General features: G+C 42.4%; 1 protein-coding gene across 2 annotated transcripts; it reads right to left on the minus strand.

The window, feature by feature from the left end:
• Positions 1–580: 580 nt before the first annotated feature.
• Positions 581–15,516, minus strand: LOC110499198 (CCZ1 vacuolar protein trafficking and biogenesis associated). 2 transcript variants are annotated; one of them, XM_036956024.2, is made up of 17 exons: positions 15,389–15,515; positions 13,879–13,950; positions 13,701–13,797; positions 13,418–13,515; positions 13,213–13,306; positions 12,308–12,388; positions 12,129–12,176; positions 11,915–11,998; positions 8,970–9,145; positions 8,253–8,334; positions 7,274–7,335; positions 5,672–5,783; positions 5,135–5,168; positions 4,767–4,884; positions 2,535–2,693; positions 2,280–2,407; positions 581–2,175 (listed from the first exon to the last, which is right to left on the minus strand). In XM_036956024.2, exons 2-17 carry the CDS (start codon positions 13,890–13,892, stop codon positions 2,120–2,122), a joined length of 1,443 nt encoding a protein of 480 aa, XP_036811919.2. In that variant the 5' UTR covers positions 13,893–13,950; positions 15,389–15,515; the 3' UTR covers positions 581–2,119. The 2 variants fall into 2 exon arrangements, with proteins under 2 accessions (XP_036811919.2, XP_036811920.2); XM_036956025.2 differs by lacking the exon at positions 13,879–13,950 and having other exon boundaries at positions 13,701–13,833; positions 15,389–15,516.
• Between the last annotated feature and the right edge of the window lie 1,728 nt (positions 15,517–17,244).

A 17,244-nucleotide genomic window follows, 5' to 3' on the forward strand; every position in this document is an offset into this window, starting at 1 on the left:
GAATTTATGTAAGCTAGGGGCCTTTATGGCACCATGGCAGAAGTTGCACCACAGTCCGATTTTACATTTTTTAAATGAACCTTTATTTAACTAGGCAAGTCAGTTAAGAACAAATTCTTATTTACAATGACTGGGCCAATTATGCGCCACCCTATGAAAAAATATCTGACTCTGTATTAGTTTGGGACCTACTTGTGGCAAGATCTAGGCCAGACGGAGAAGGGTGAATGAAGTTGCCCCTAGACGCTGATCTTAAGTCAATTTAGCATTTTCCTCAACAATGGTTAAGGTTAAATAGGATTAGAGAAGCTGATCCTAGATCAGTTCCTAGGGGAAACTTCATTCCAGAGCAGTCTAGAAGGAGCCTACAAGGGACACTGGGAAATTCTGGGTAACCAGCCACAATGCCTTGTTATAATGTGACAGTCCCTACAGGGGAAATTTAGAAAGTACAAAAGCAGCTGATCAAGGTTTGCTGTTTTCTCGTTCTGGTTAGAGGCTGATCCTAAAGTACATCTCAGTTCGTTCTAGACTTTTTTTAGACTGTTTACAGTAAAAGAAAGAAATAGGGTACATGGAGGAAAATTAGAATTTCTTCATTTATTTAAAGTTGGGGCTGCATTTTACAAACCACATTACTTTCGACATGAATCATAGCATCTCATTTCAAAATTATACTAGACAATGAACAGAACCCATAGAAGGAAAACAGCATGTTTGTGCATGTCTGTTTTTAAATTAATATAGTGATACATGTCATGTTGTGTCCTTAAAAATAACAACAACGAGTAGAGTCAGTAGACCAATGATGTCAATTGTAATACAAACAGCTGACAGGAACTTAAACAATAAGACAATGCACTTTATATACAAAGAAATAGACAAATTAAGTACATGTACAGTAAAATTACTCTGATCATTTGACACTTAATTACAAAAATGAAAATACCATTTTGTATTGGTTAAATAAAAATCGAAAGAAATTACATGTGAAAAGCTTCTTTATTTAATTGTTTACAATACATACGGTAAGAGATCAATGGAGCGCCGATGGCCACGCACCCGTAGGGGATAGCACAAGGACACTGTCAATGGCGTCCATTCAGAAAAGCTGATACAAAAAAAGTTGATATTTGTCAAATCAATCACAATTGACAGCAGTCGCTAGTGAAAGTCTACACACCCTTTGCAGTCTTCACATTTTGCCTTAATTAAATCTAAAAAGGGATTAAATTATTTTTTCATATCGATCTACGCAACCTAACTACACATTTTCAAAGTGAAAGAAAAATGATAGTCATTTGGAAAATGTTCTAAGAAATACAAAATGCGGATGTATTGAATGCTTATGTCTTCACACCCCAGAGTTAATACTTAGTGGAAGCACCTTTGGCAGCCATTACAGCTGTGAATAAGACTCTACCAACCTTGCACAACTCTTAGGGCAATGTATATCTATTGTTTCTGTCAAAATTGCTCAAGCTCAGTACATTTGTTTAGGAATCATTGATGGACCGCAATATTCAAACCTTGTCTCAGATTTTTAAAGCAGATTTCAAGTCAGGAAGGAGACTGGACCATTCAGGAACACTCAACACCTTAGAACGCCATTCTGTTGTGTCTTTGGCATTAAAATGTGTGCAACTGTCCCGCAGAAAAATACAACTCTATCTCAGGATTAGGTCTTCCTCTAACTTCTCATTAATTTGGAACATGTTCTATAACTTTCCTTCACCTAGATCATGTGGAGTAGGTTGTGTCGATCTGTAGGAAACCCCAAAATTCTTTTTTTTTTTCAATTTAATTTAATGTTAAGGCAGAAAAATATGAAGACTGTGCAAGTGTTGTGTAACTTTCACTAGGCACTGTATGTGTTCTAACAGGCCTACAGTGTGGTTACTAAATAGATTCTGGACCTATCCCCCATGGGGGGACGGGTGTGTGGCGTTTCCATGGTTTTGGTCGAACTCTTACCTAATCTATGCAATTATTGCATTACACTGATGCTGTCATAACACCCTGCAATGCTGACAGTTTTAGTGTGGTGAAACAGTCCATTGCCCTCTCACCGTCTCTCTTTCTCTCCCTCTTCTTCGTGCAGTTCTTTCCTTTATTTCTTTCAGTCCAAGAAGAAAATGTTGTTGAACTGTGTCGCACAGAGCCTCTTCACTTCCTCTGTTGGTTGAAAAAAAACAGGGTTGGGATCAGTAAGTATAACCAAGAAAACATGTGAGATGAGCTCAAAGAAACATTAATTAATCCATCCCTGTTGGACCTACCATTAACTTCAATCAAATTGGCATTCTTCTGGTTCAAGATAACGTAGAGTTCTCTCTGGTCCGACTTCTTGCCGACCACCCAGTAGTCTGTCATAGCCTTCACAATGATCTCTTCATCTTCATCAACCCTAAGGCAACATACAAAAATAACATGAACATACGGACACTGTAATATACTTTACATACAGAGTTGCCAAAACTAGGCCTCCGAGTGCTAACCCTAACAGGGTTTTTGTGGTATTTCATTGGGCATACCTGGCGAAGTCACAGTTGATGTCTCCCAGAATCTTCATGAGGTCTGGGTGGACCGAGGTCAGAGAGACGCTGGCTGTCTTCCTCATGTGGATGGTGCTCTTCTCTGCCAGGTTCATGTGGTTGAAGTAGATGAACTTGAACTGGGGCTCCTTGTCCGGCCTGCAACAACACAGAGGGAGAGGATCTCGATTAGAGGTCGACCGATTAATAAGGGCCGATTTCAAGTTTTCATAACAATCAGTAATCTGCATTTTTGGACGCCGATTATGGCCGATTACATTGCACTCCACGAGGAGACTGCATGGCAGGCTGACCACACAAGTGCAGCAAGGAGCAAAAAGTGGCTAGCTAGCTAAACTTATCTTGTAAATTTTGTAAATAAAAAAATCGAACAATCACTAGTTAATTACACATGGTTGATGATATTACTAGGTTAACTAGCTTGTCCTGCGTTGCAAATAGTCAATGCGGTACCTGTTAATTTATCATCGAATCACAGCCTACTTTGCCAAAAAGGGTGATGATTTTAAAAGCGCATTTGCGAAAAAAGCACTGTCGTTGCACCAATGTACCAAACCATAAACATCAATGCCTTTCTTAAAATCAATAGACAAGTATATATTTTTTTAAACCTGCATATTTAGTTAAAAGAAATTCATGTTAGCAGGCAATTTTAACTAGAAAAATTGTCACTTCTCTTGCGTTCTGTGCAAGCAGAGTCAGGGTATATGCAGCAGTTTGGGCCACCTGGCTCGTTGCGAACTGTGTGAAGACCATTTTTTCCCAACAAAGACCGTAATTAATTTGCCTGATTTTTACATAATTATGACATAACATTGAAGGTTGTGCAATGTAACAGCAATATTTAGACTTAGGGATGCCATCCGTTAGATAAAATACGTAACGGTCCCGTATTTCACTGAAATAATAAACATTTTGTTTTCGTAATGATAGTTTCAGAATTTGACTATATTAATTACCTAAGGCTCGTATTTGTGTATTATATTATAATTAAGTCTGATTTTATAGAGCAGTCTGAGCGGTGGTAGTTAGCAGCAGGCTCGTAAGCATTCATTCAAACAGCACTTTCCTGCGTTTGCCAGCAACTCTTCGCAATGCTTGAAGCACAGCGCTGTTTATGACTTCAAGCCTATCTACTCCCAGGATTAGGCTGGCAATACTAAAGTGCCTATTAGAACAATCCAATAGTCAAAGGTATATGAAATACAAATGGTATAGAGAGAAATAGTCCTGTAATTCCTATAATAACTACAACCTAAAACTTCTTACCTTGGAATATTGAAGACTCATGTTAAAAGGAACCACCAGCTTTCACATGTTCTCATGTTCTGAGCAAGGAACTAAAACGTTAGCTTTTTTACATGGCACATATTGCACTTACTTTTCTCCAACACTTTGATTTTGCATTATTTAAACCAAATTGAACATGTTTCATTATTTGAGACTAAATTGATTTTATTTATGTATTATATTAAATTAAGTGTTCATTGTTCATTCAGTATTATTGTAATTGTCGACTTCTAAAAATAATAATAAATGTAAAAAAAATCGGCCGTTTTTCGTCCTCCAATAACCGGTATCGGTTGACCTCTAATGAAGATCATTACAAGGATGAGAGGAGAGTCTAATGCCAATTTCACACTACTGAGCCGAGATGAGCAGAGCCAAGTAGGACTGTACTGCGCAAGCCTGCTTACTCATTACAAATAGTTGCTGGAACCATACTGGAAAGGCCCATATGAAAATAAAATATCAGAGCCAGCACAATGTTAGGACGTTGCCATGAGAAGCACTGCAGATATTGAGATGAGCGCGATGCAAGACCTTTCTCTCACATATTCACAGAGTATGTGCGCAGGGTCACGGGTGCGTGTCACGCTGCTACACTCGGTAGCTCTGGGACAAAAACAGGGGAAAAGGTTAGCTTCGTGCTTCAACGCTCTTAGTTATTGCGGAAAAATCGGCCCAATATTTCTGTGTACTTTGTGCATCACTGAGTCTACCTTTAAGCAGTACTACACCTCAGGACCATCATCAGTTTATCCAGGTCATTGAGTTCATTGGTCCAATCGTCAAGAGGATGTCGTGGCATAAACGCGTACCTTTTTTAAAAACGCATGATATATTTTGGACTGTGATTTCTATCATGGCGTGTTGGAACAACACAGGCCCAGGAACTGGAGGCTAGAGGATTAAAGCAACAGTACTGACCCTGATATCCTGCGGTTGACATTGTATTGTTCACATATGTCGGAGGCCAGCAGGGTGAGCTGAGGTCCCACCAGACCATCCAGCTGCTCACAGAACTCCCTCGTCAGCTCCACAGATGCTGGGGGAGAGAGAATATGACCACACGGTAGTTAGAATTAGTAGAATGGACTTTGGAATTTCTAAGAATTTATAAAAGGTTTTTTCTTTCACAGTCCACATAATATGGCAATGCCTTAGAATTTTCCATTGCATTATTCACAGAACATTTGGAACGGCAGACTCAGAGAATGCTGAGAAATGATGTAATAAGCATCAGCCCAGCTGTTTGGGGGGAGGGGACTGACCAAATGTTATGAGAGGATACTCACCACTGATCATAAAACAAACCGCTGCACTCATCGCCTGAAATAAAGAGCAGACGATGTGCAGTTTGAATATAATGGGTCTAGACAAAATAATACTATCATTTACAACTTATTACCAAATACATTGAGTTTATAAATCATTTAAAGAAGCCATTTGAGATACCAACGAACAAAGCCAATTCCCCCAACATCAGAGGTCATATCCCAGGTTAAACCTTCTCTTTGTTCTTCAGTAATGAAATAATAACAGATTACCACATTTTCTGCCAAACAAATAATGGGTTGGGAGTACTGCCTGTCTCTCTCTTAAAAACACAAAAGAATAAAGCATCTACTGAGTTCGCACAAAACCCAGCAGGGCTCCAGACCACAGTTCCCTGCTCCTCAGTTCTGTCCCAAATGACGCCCTATTCCCTATGTAGTGCACTACTCTGGACCAGAACACTGCACTACATTTGACTAGATCCCTATGGGTCCTGGTCAAAAGTAGTGCACTATATAGGGAATAGAGTACCATTTAGAATGATGCCCTCTCCTCACCTTATAAACAATCAGATGCAGCTCCTCATAACTGTCCTCTGTGTTGACAAATATTCTAGGGAACCGGAATTTGGCCTCTGGGTCTTTGAGGTTAGCAGGTCCTGTCAAAAACCTGAGGGTGGAAAGAGGACAGGATATGACGGCGTATGCATCACAGCTCATCACGATTATTTTGATTGACAAGGGTGTTTCACAATTACAAAACAAATTTAGTTTGATGCAAATCAAAAACTGTTTTACCTCACACAAAAAAAGTGAATCCCCTAGTCTATCTAGCAATTTGTAAATGTATATGTGGACGTACAGTTTGCATACTGTGCGTATCCCTTCCATAATTTGCACTGTCAGTTCCCCCCACCCACCCCACTCGGGAGTCACACTGGCCTGGCAGTGGCACTCTCAGGAGTCACACTGGCCTGGCAGTGGCACACTCTCAGGGATCACTCTTCCTCCAACAACGGCTCTATTTCAATGCATTCATATTAAGTGCTTGTATTCTGTCTTCTCTGTGCTTGTATTCAGATCTAAATAAAAGGTCTGTGTGTTTGACTACTTTCTGCTAAGCAACTTGCCCTAAGAGGATAACCTCTTAATTCTACCCATTCTTTGAGATCATTTATTCACCTTCCCTTCTATTAAGTGATCGCTGCTCTGACCAGACAGGATAGATGAAAACCATGTAGTGGAACCCCTTCTTTCCTCTTTACAGCTGTGTTGAATCAAATCAAACTTTATTTGTCACATGCGCCAAATACAACAGGTGTAGTAGACCTTACCGTGAAATGCTTACAAATCAGTGCTTGGAAGGGATGCAGGAAGGATTGTGTTTTAGAGTATTCATACAGAGACTACAGAGCATCTCTGCTAATAATCTCATCCTCCTCTCCTGTGCTCTCCTCCTCCTCTCTCTCCTACTCTGTCCACCTCAGGCACAGAGGCCTCTAGGGTGGACTAGGCTACACAGAGACTCTGTTAACTAGCTTGGCTCTCCTTCCTCCTCTCTGTTAAGTGTAATTTCCCTTCCTTTGTGTCTGTGTGTGGGACGGTAGAGATAGAAATCTCATTATTGTCAGTGGGGTAAGACCACATCACGTTGGAACACTGATCAGTAATCCTCCATGTTGTTATAACAATCAGACTGGATATTGCACATGCCGGACCACCAACACTAATTACAACCTAATGTTAGCATAATAATGCTTTCCTATCATACCAGAACTATCAAACATAACACCTCCTATTGTGATATCACTGTTGATTTTTATTGCTTTCACTTGATAATCTAAAACAACATATATTCCTCCATCGCTTTGTTGAAATAACAATATATGCAATAAAAACCATCATGGATGAACACGATAAAGTCGTAATTCCATCCATCCCCTCAGGTTAAATGTATCAGTCTGCTATAGTCAGATTAGCAGCAGATGTGGCATGGCTAGAAGGCTCCAGCCTGACATGATGATCTGGTATCCCTGTCCTTCTGCCCCGAGATCGCAGCGGACCAGAGCCCCAGGGAGGGCGCCTGGTCCAGCCTAGCCAGGAGACCTGGAGGGAGGGGAGGGGGAGGCAGCGGACAAGAGAGGGCGTTTAAGAACTTACCTCCCATAGTGAAGCAGATTCCCTGCCACCTCTGGCCTTAAGGGAGAGTCCCTACCAGCCAGCTGGAGAGAGAAAGGGAGGAAGAGGAAGAGAGACAGGGAGGGAGAGAGTTAGAAGAGAGATGTTGGAGAGAGAGAAGCTGCTTTAGTATAACTTAAGTCATTATCAACATTGTCTGAGCCTGTGGGGTATCAATGTGTGGTCAACTTTAAATGTGCTTGTTACACAACAATACATTCTTCGTGTGGCATGATGCCATTGTGGAGCAGGTGTTGGAAGAGTTCTGGCAACGGGGAAGGTTTAGGCAGAGGATCAGAGTTTTAATAGAACAGAGGCAAGGAAGTGGCAGTTGCTTGCACTCTAGCTCCTCTGTGATCCCTCTCCCTCCTCTCTCCGTGATCCCTCCTCTCTCCCTCGCTCTCTGATCCCTCCTCTCTCCCTCCCTCGCTCGCTCTCTGATCCCTCCTCTCTGATCCCTGATCTCTCCCTCGCTCCCTGATCTCTCCCTGATCTCTCCGCTCTCCCTCGCTCCCTGATACCTCCGCTCTCCCTCGCTCCCTGATACCTCCGCTCTCCCTCGCTCCCTGATACCTCCGCTCTCCCTCGCTCCCTGATACCTCCGCTCTCCCTCGCTCCCTGATACCTCCGCTCTCCCTCGCTCCCTGATACCTCCGCTCTCCCTCGCTCCCTGATACCTCCGCTCTCCCTCGCTCCCTGATACCTCCGCTCTCCCTCGCTCCCTGATACCTCCGCTCTCCCTCGCTCCCTGATACCTCCGCTCTCCCTCGCTCCCTGATACCTCCGCTCTCCCTGATACCTCCGCTCTCCCTCGCTCCCTGATACCTCCGCTCTCCCTCGCTCCCTGATACCTCCGCTCTCCCTCGCTCCCTGATCTCTCTCCCTGATCCCTCCTCTCTCCCTGATCCCTCCTCTCTCCCTGATCCCTCCTCTCTCCCACCTCCTTCTCACCCTCTCTCACCTCTGGTTCAGAGTGTCTGGGGAACAGTGACGTCGTCAGGTACTTGTACAGGATCCGCATATCATCCTGCTCCAGACCACTCCTGCATGGGGACAACAAAAAAAGGGGACACACCTTTGTTAGCATCAAACTCACCATGGGCCCAATGCTATCATAACTGCTCAAATAATTTGATTAGCTATCAATCAAATCATTAGGATCAATCAATTATCACGTAATCCCCAGATTACATACTGTAACGGGTCAGACTAACAGTTAAGTGATAGAGACATGTCGGGGTATTAATTACTGTAATCAGATTGTGTGTATTTAAGGCATCTTCTGTCTCCCAGCCATGCCCAAGACAACCCCATACCTAGCCCAGCCTAACGAGATAAGGAGCATTGCCACTGCTGCCAGGCTCCCCCACACCTTGCAGTGGTAAAGGGCCGCAAGGAGGCGCCAAGGGCCTGCAGGAAGCCCAATAACCTCCCCCCTCCTCTCCTCCTGGCATCCCAAAAAACAGCCTACTAGGCCTGGCCAGTTGAATGGTGAAGCAGCCTGTGCCTCAAGATCACGGAAGATTGCAATTCAGAGCTTATGTTTTTCAACGATTTATGTTAGTATTTGCAAATTGTAGGCTAAATTTGGTTTCTACATGTGGGCAGGTGTTTTAAACCAGAGTACAGCAGACAACCCCCACACATCCCACATACGGTCTGCTTCCCCCAGCTGTACCATATCAGCTGGTCGTTGTAGAGGAAGGCTGTGTATTTGATCAGGCTGAGGCTCTCCTCCACTCTGTTTACGAATGACTGGATCTTCAGGTAGGTCATCTTGTCCAGGGGGAAAAAGGCAATCCCACCGAACACGTCCAGCAGGTCACAGGACTGCAGGTGCAGCGTCTGCAGGTACTGGAGGAGACCAGGGATAGAGGACAGTTATACATGCAGCCATGTCTCCGTTTGGTTAATAGACATCAGGGATACGTGGGGAAGGTGAGGTGTTAGCTTAGAAAGCAAAGTTATACGCACATCCCATTGTGATCAGGAGCCCAATGCTGAGAAACCTCATTAAGAAACACAAAAGGGCTGCACACTGTATGCCTGGACAACACAATGCTCCTATTTCCAGCTTCAATGGCAGCCATATTTCTGTCCAAGGTGGATCTCAGTTAGGTCAAAGCTGGAGATATTAGTTTACCTGCGTAGTGCTTACATTGCTGTTCCCAAAGACACGAGAGGACACTAGAATTGCTAGAACATTTCAACCTGGGATACGATAGACACAATAGGCCTTCTCTGTGTCTGAGTTACATACTGGAAAGGAGAAGCCCTTGATAGGATTAGGGAGAGCTGGGGGTTTCCTCTGTCTAGGTATGAATAATGAACAGGTCATTGCGGCCAATGGGCTGGGCCTGTAGTATGGAGGATGCTGTGACCAGCTCTCCTTGAGAAAGGCGCTATTTCTGAGTAGTGATAATTAGTGGGGGAAGTCATATTTGAAGGTCACTTATGACTGACATCTGACCCTGCATTTAGTCACTAGAAACTCAAGAGTCTACCACTCTAGACGGCTAGAAGAACCAGTAGCATTCCTGTCTGTCAAGCAGGCGGCCAGGCCTGGAGACCACCACCACACCTTTAGTAACGTGGATAGCATACAACACCAGATGTGAACGTTTTCACTAAAAACAAAAGGACATCTAAGAGGTAGGAACTACTAAGAAGTAAGAGTCGATGTGTGTAATATATATTTACAAAGATTTGCAAATGAATTTCACAAGTAGTCAATAATCTGGCATTGAAATAGCAGTGCCCTGCCCCTAGGAAAACTTTGCTGAGAAAAGACTGAAAATATGCATAGATGATTTCTGTTGAACTGTCCAATCAAGCTACATTACTCAAAGTATATAAAGCACAATAGTAAAACAGATGTTCTGCATCCAATAAGACATGAAAAATCACCTCATCACCTAGTACCACCCATCATCATGTACAGTGCCTTGCGAAAGTATTTGGCCCCCTTGAACTTTGCGACCTTTTGCCACATTTCAGGCTTCAAACATAAAGATATAAAACTGTATTTTTTTGTGAAGAATCAACAACAAGTGGGACACAATCATGAAGTGGAACGACATTTATTGGATATTTCAAACTTTTTTAACAAATCAAAAACTGAAAAATTGGGCGTGCAAAATTATTCAGCCCCCTTAAGTTAATACTTTGTAGCGCCACCTTTTGCTGCGATTACAGCTGTAAGTCGCTTGGGGTATGTCTCTATCAGTTTTGCACATCGAGAGACTGACATTTTTTCCCATTCCTCCTTGCAAAACAGCTCGAGCTCAGTGAGGTTGGATGGAGAGCATTTGTGAACAGCAGTTTTCAGTTCTTTCCACAGATTCTCAATTGGATTCAGGTCTGGACTTTGACTTGGCCATTCTAACACCTGGATATGTTTATTTTTGAACCATTCCATTGTGGATTTTGCTTTATGTTTTGGATCATTGTCTTGTTGGAAGACAAATCTCCGTCCCAGTCTCAGGTCTTTTGCAGACTCCATCAGGTTCTCCATTCTTCCAGAATGGTCCTGTATTTGGCTCCATCCATCTTCCCATCAATTTTAACCATCTTCCCTGTCCCTGCTGAAGAAAAGCAGGCTCAAACCATGATGCTGCCACCACCATGTTTGACAGTGGGGATGGTGTGTTCAGCTGTGTTGCTTTTACGCCAAACATAACGTTTTGCATTGTTGCCAAAAAGTTCAATTTTGGTTTCATCTGACCAGAGCACCTTCTTCCACATGTTTGGTGTGTCTCCCAGGTGGCTTGTGGCAAACTTTAAACAACACTTTTTATGGATATCTTTAAGAAATGGCTTTCTTCTTGCCACTCTTCCATAAAGGCCAGATTTGTGCAATATACGACTGATTGTTGTCCTATGGACAGAGTCTCCCACCTCAGCTGTAGATCTCTGCAGTTCATCCAGAGTGATCATGGGCCTCTTGGCTGCATCTCTGATCAGTCTTCTCCTTGTATGAGCTGAAAGTTTAGAGGGACGGCCAGGTCTTGGTAGATTTGCAGTGGTCTGATACTCCTTCCATTTCAATATTATCGCTTGCACAGTGCTCCTTGGGATGTTTAAAGCTTGGGAAATCTTTTTGTATCCAAATCCGGCTTTAAACTTCTTCACAACAGTATCTCGGACCTGCCTGGTGTGTTCCTGGTTCTTCATGATGCTCTCTGCGCTTTTAACGGACCTCTGAGACTATCACAGTGCAGGTGCATTTATACGGAGACTTGATTACACACAGGTGGATTGTATTTATCATCATTAGTCATTTAGGTCAACATTGGATCATTCAGAGATCCTCACTGAACTTCTGGAGAGAGTTTGCTGCACTGAAAGTAAAGGGGCTGAATAATTTTGCACGCCCAATTTTTCAGTTTTTGATTTGTTAAAAAAGTTTGAAATATCCAATAAATGTTGTTCCCCTTCATGATTGTGTCCCACTTGTTGTTGATTCTTCACAAAAAAATACAGTTTTATATCTTTATGTTTGAAGCCTGAAATGTGGCAAAAGGTCGCAAAGTTCAAGGGGGCCGAATACTTTCGCAAGGCACTGTATATAGTTGCAGAGACTTGAAGTATATACTATGTAGCCTAGTGTGTGTTCTGTTTTACCCTGTAAAAGAACTTGTCAAGCTTCTGCATGAGCAGCTCCACCCCGCCTGCTTCCATTGCTCTGCCAAATGTGCCGTTGAAGAGCTGGAGAACAGAGCAACGAAAAGATCCATCAGCAAACCACATCCTTTCTAAATGTCAGTCTCTCACACAGTCTTTACTAGAGAATGTGAGCTGGTTGAGGTTTACTCCCGAGTCCCAACCGGATGCTCACCTTGTACATACTGTAGCATTCCCGTAATACTGCACCATAAACTGTGTCCTACACAAATAAGAGAATAAACAACTGAGAAAGTTGTAAATGTTCTGCACAAAAGAGTTGAATTCCCTCATAAATGGACCAGACAAACACGAAATATACACGAATAAAAGATGCAACAAATTAAGTCGTACAAGTATTTCCTCTTCCTGATATTCTATTGTGGGAGGTCTCCCATCTTTATTAGGTTTTTCTACCACCGGGTTCCGCACCACCTGGAGAAGCAAACAAGGACAGGTTGAGGAGAGGTATTATCTATTCAAAAGTATCCTAGGAGACCTAATGACTTGTCAAAAATATATGAGTGTGCTGAGAGCGCAACCGCTCTATACAGCACATTCAGAAAGTATTCACACCCCTTCTTCCACGTGTTGTTGTGTTACAGCCTGTATTTATTCAATTGAGATTGTGTCACTGAGCTACACACAGTACCTCATTATATTAAAGTGGAATTATGTTCTAAGAAATGTAAAAAAAAATGTATTACAAATTAAATGTCTTGTCAATAAGTATTCAACACCTTTGTTATGGCAATCCCAAATAAGTACAGGAGTAAAAATGTGCTTAAAAAGTCACATAATAAGTTGTATGGACAGACTCGGTGTGCAATAATAGTGGTTAACATGTTTTTTTATGACTATTCTCTGTACCCCACACATACAGATAATTGTAAGGTCCCTCAGTTGAGCAGTGAATTTCAAACAGAGATTCAACCAAAGACTAAGGAGGTTTTCCAATGCTTCGCAAAGAAGGGCACCTATGGTAGATGGGGTAAAAAATTAAAATAAAGCAGACATTGAATATCCCACTGAGCATGGTGAAGCTATTAATTACACTTTGGACGGTGTATCAATACACACGGTCACGACAAAGATACAGGTGTCCTTCCTAACTCAGTTGCTGGAGAGGAAGGAAACCACTCAGAGATTTGGTGAGAATTTTTTTTTTTACAACAAAACGTGAAATAAGTCAAGGGGTATGAATCATTTCTGAAGGCACTGTATATACTAAGTGTAAATTAGATGGAAAACCAATATACCATAACGATCCAGAAACTGTCCTCTGCTTCAAAGAAGAACTGCCTGTTCTTCTGTGTGTGTAGGGATTTAGCAGGCTTTGTTGGACAGAAGGTTCTGGAATATAGCAAAGATGGTGGTTGGGATAGGGGATATGAATCCAATACACATAACAGATGTGAGATGTTTTACTGTAAGATAATTGATTAGTTAGTAGTTCCCGTGTACCTGGTAAACTGTACAATGGCCTCACAAAGACCGACATTACGGATCTTCTCATTCTTCTCGACCTCACTGGGATGGTAGAATAAAATCTTCTTCTCCTCCTACAATGCACACAAGAAGGCAGATTCCACGAGGCACCGTATTTGAATGGAGACCACAAAGTTACCAGATAATCACATTGGATCATTTACAGCAGTAAACATTGAGCTGATGAACAGTGTGTTTGAAGTTCATAGTAGGAACATGTGAAACACACAGGAAATAAAAACAACCAAATGGAGCTCACCTCTCCCTCTCGTGACCCAAATGAAGGATTATAGACGAAAAAGCTGAGAAGAGATGGGGTGTACTGTTTCTCTTGCATTCCCGAAGCCATTCTCGGACTGCAACAGAGGAAGATGCTGATCAACTATCTGTGACTGAACAGACGGAAAGATGTATCACAATGAGACCTGGGTTTTTACCTGATCATCAGCATTAGTGTGGTTTGTGTCTGGACGTCCTCTGTTCCAGAGTGAATTTAGCATGCTTTGTGGCTGCAGACAAAAAGAATATCAGCTCAGCTTTAAAAACGCTACAAATACATTTGAGAGTTTCAAGTTCCTTGGTGTCCACAACACCAACGAACTATCGTGGTCTAAACACACCAAGACAGTCATGAAGCGGACACGACAACGCCTTTTCCCCCTCAGAAGAATGAAAAAATTTGGCATGGGTCCCCAGATCCTCGAAGTTCAACAGTTGCACCACCGAGAGCATTCTGACCTGGCAACTGCTCGGCATCTGACCGTAAACGGCTACAGAGGGTAGTGCATACGGCCCAGTACATCACTGGGGCCAGGCTTCCTGCCATCCAGGACCTATATACTAGGCGGTGTCAGAGGAAAGCCCGACAAAATTGTAAAAGACTCCAGTAGACTGTTCTCTCTGCTACCACACAGCAAGTGGTACCAGAGTGCCAAATCTAGGATCAAAAAGCTTGTGAACAGCATCTACCCCCAAGCCATAAGACTGCCAAACAATTAATCAAATGGCCACCCCCTCTATTTGTTTTTACACGGCTGCTACTTGCTGTTTATTAAATATGCATAGTCACTTCACTCCGACCTACATGTACAAATGATCTCTACTAACCTGTACCCCCCGCACATTGACTCAGTACCGGTACCCCCTGTTCATAGACTCATTACTGTTATTTTATTGTGTTACTTATTGTACATTTTTCCTTTAGTTTATTTGGTAAATATTTTCTTAACTCTACTTGAACTGCACTGTTGGTTAAGGGCTTGTAAGTAAGCATTTCACTGTAAGGTCTATACTTGTGTTCGGCGCACATAAAATTTGATTTGATCATTTCAGATTAAGAGAATCAGTGAGTCATGGAATTTGGTCTGTTAACTTTAGGCAGTAAATTGCATCAAAAGCTCTATCTCAAATCAGGCTGAAAGATAAGCATGCATTTTCTGATTTGAACAGAGCATTATTACCTTCCACTGACACCAGCTATAATAGTTAGCTGTATAAATGTATCCTAACTTCCACACCTCAGGCGCATGGCTAATTGATCCCCTTTATGTGGCTCGCTAGGTGGCATTGCTACAACCTATTATTTTTAATAAGGCCCAGTGCAAGTTAGCATGCTAGCTACCTACGTTAACCAACTCGCTCAAACAAGTCCACAACACAGCTAGCTAACAAGCTAGCACATCGGCCTTAGTAGCCAGGTGGGGACAACGGGGATTTTTTTGCCATCTGAAAAGACAAATGTGATACAAAACAAACGAACTAGCTAAATGTATACTGTTAATTTGTTAGCGAGAAGCAAGCTAGCAATTAGCCGACGTTAGGTGGTTAATTTGTATGGTTGCACTGCAGCAGTGTCAACAATCCGCTAACGTTGTGTTCGCATCGATCTGGGAAAACTATTTCTTTATCACAAATTAATTCGACAATAAACACAACGACGCGACTTACCTTTTACTGTATAAAGTCAGCACATGCAGATAATCTCGTTTGTTGTTAACATTAGTAAACAGATACAGTAGAAAAGCCGCGATCAATGACAAAATCCGCGCACACTTCCTGCTTTGACAGCATCTCATGTGTTACAGTAAAAACTGATCGGTGGGATTTATTGTACTTAAACTATGGTTCCACAATAAAACTTACTGTGATGTCCGTGCCTTTCCAGATTGTGCATAAATCAGGCCTATATACCAATACAACGTTGAAGGAAAACATTGATTGTTCTTGATGATCATGGATTGGTCTTTGTTTAATGATAATGTAGCCTGAGCAGCCACTGGTGGGCTTTATGGATCTCCACTATCATCTGAGCTTGATGTGCACAGCTGGTAATACATTTGCATCCCCCGGTTCTTAAAACATAAAGGCTTAATTTACCAACACCATGCTAGAGTGACTAATGCCTAGGAATTCTAAGTCCTGATGTTGCACCCCTTGTTCAGCGAGGGGTATACAACAGAATGCTGCAACTGAAAAGAATTACTTGTTTCAAGAAACATAAACAGAACCTGGAACGAAAGTGATCCATACTGTAATGGAACAGAACCGTTATTTTAAAAGCATGGAAACTGGTTAAAAATGTTATTTTTCATTCCAGGCATTTTTTTCTCGTCCCACAACAAAGCGCCTATACAAAGCCCTCACTCTGTCACTCAGAAAGGTATTTCAGTCCTTGCCTGCAAGATGAAAATCCTTGCTCTCTCCCCACCCACAAAATTTCAGTTGTGTCTTGCACCATTGGCTACACTTTTCTGTCCATCACGCATGTAAACCACTAGCTTGCCTGTTCGATCTGCACTAATTGGTGAAGTCATTGAGCTAAATGTAAAAAAACGAAATAAATAAACATTTCACCGGTTGAAAAAGGAGCAATATAAAATGTTACTTTCTTTTATAAATTTTTTTATTTTACCCCCTTTTTCTCCCCAATTTCGTGGTATCCAATTGTTAGTAATTACTATCTTGTCTCATCGCTACAACTCCCGTACGGGCTCGGGAGAGACGAAGGTCAAAAGCCATGTGTCCTCCGAAACACAAACCAACCAAGCCGCACTGCTTCTTAACACAGCGCTCATCCAACCCGGAAGCCAGCCGCACCAATGTGTCGGAGGAAACACCGTGCACCTGGCGACCTTGGTTAGTGTGCACTGCGCCCGGCCCGCCACAGGAGTCGCTGGTGCGCAATGAGACAAGGATATCCCTACCGGCCAAACCCTCCCTAACCCGGACGACACTAGGCCAATTGTGCATCGCCCCACAGACTTCCCGGTCGCGGCCGGCTGCGACAGAGCCTGGGCGCGAACCCAGAGTCTCTGATTGGCACAGCTAGCGCTGCGATGCAGTGCAAAATGTTACTTTGTTATATTCAAACTGGTTCAGAACTTTATTTTCCTGGTCGGAACAGTGCAATGAAACTGAAACAAACGTATACTGATCATAAATGTCTACATTTGTTTTCTTCAAAAGCTGTGAGTGCTATTATACAATTTCAGTACTTTTTCCATTAACAACTTGTCTAAGTCCTATAATCAACAGATTTCAGCCTGTATATGGTTGTGGATTGACTGAATTGTTTGGATGAAATACTGGCATATTGGCAGTTCATTTGAAAAAGTTATGGAATCATTCCTCTAAAACAGTGCAGATAAATTCTTCAAATTCTTTATTTTCTCACAATATGTTATCACAGCACTGGCAAACCATGGTTGACCAACTCCCTGAACAATTGACTGATCTTTAGACCACCATAAGAAGGTTCATGTCCATTCTAGTATTCTAATTCCTAATTCTATGGAACTAGCTCT

Source organism: Oncorhynchus mykiss, chromosome 20 (assembly GCF_057628025.1).
Source record: "Oncorhynchus mykiss isolate SJ-2025 chromosome 20, ASM5762802v1, whole genome shotgun sequence".
Classification (NCBI taxonomy): domain Eukaryota; kingdom Metazoa; phylum Chordata; class Actinopteri; order Salmoniformes; family Salmonidae; genus Oncorhynchus; species Oncorhynchus mykiss.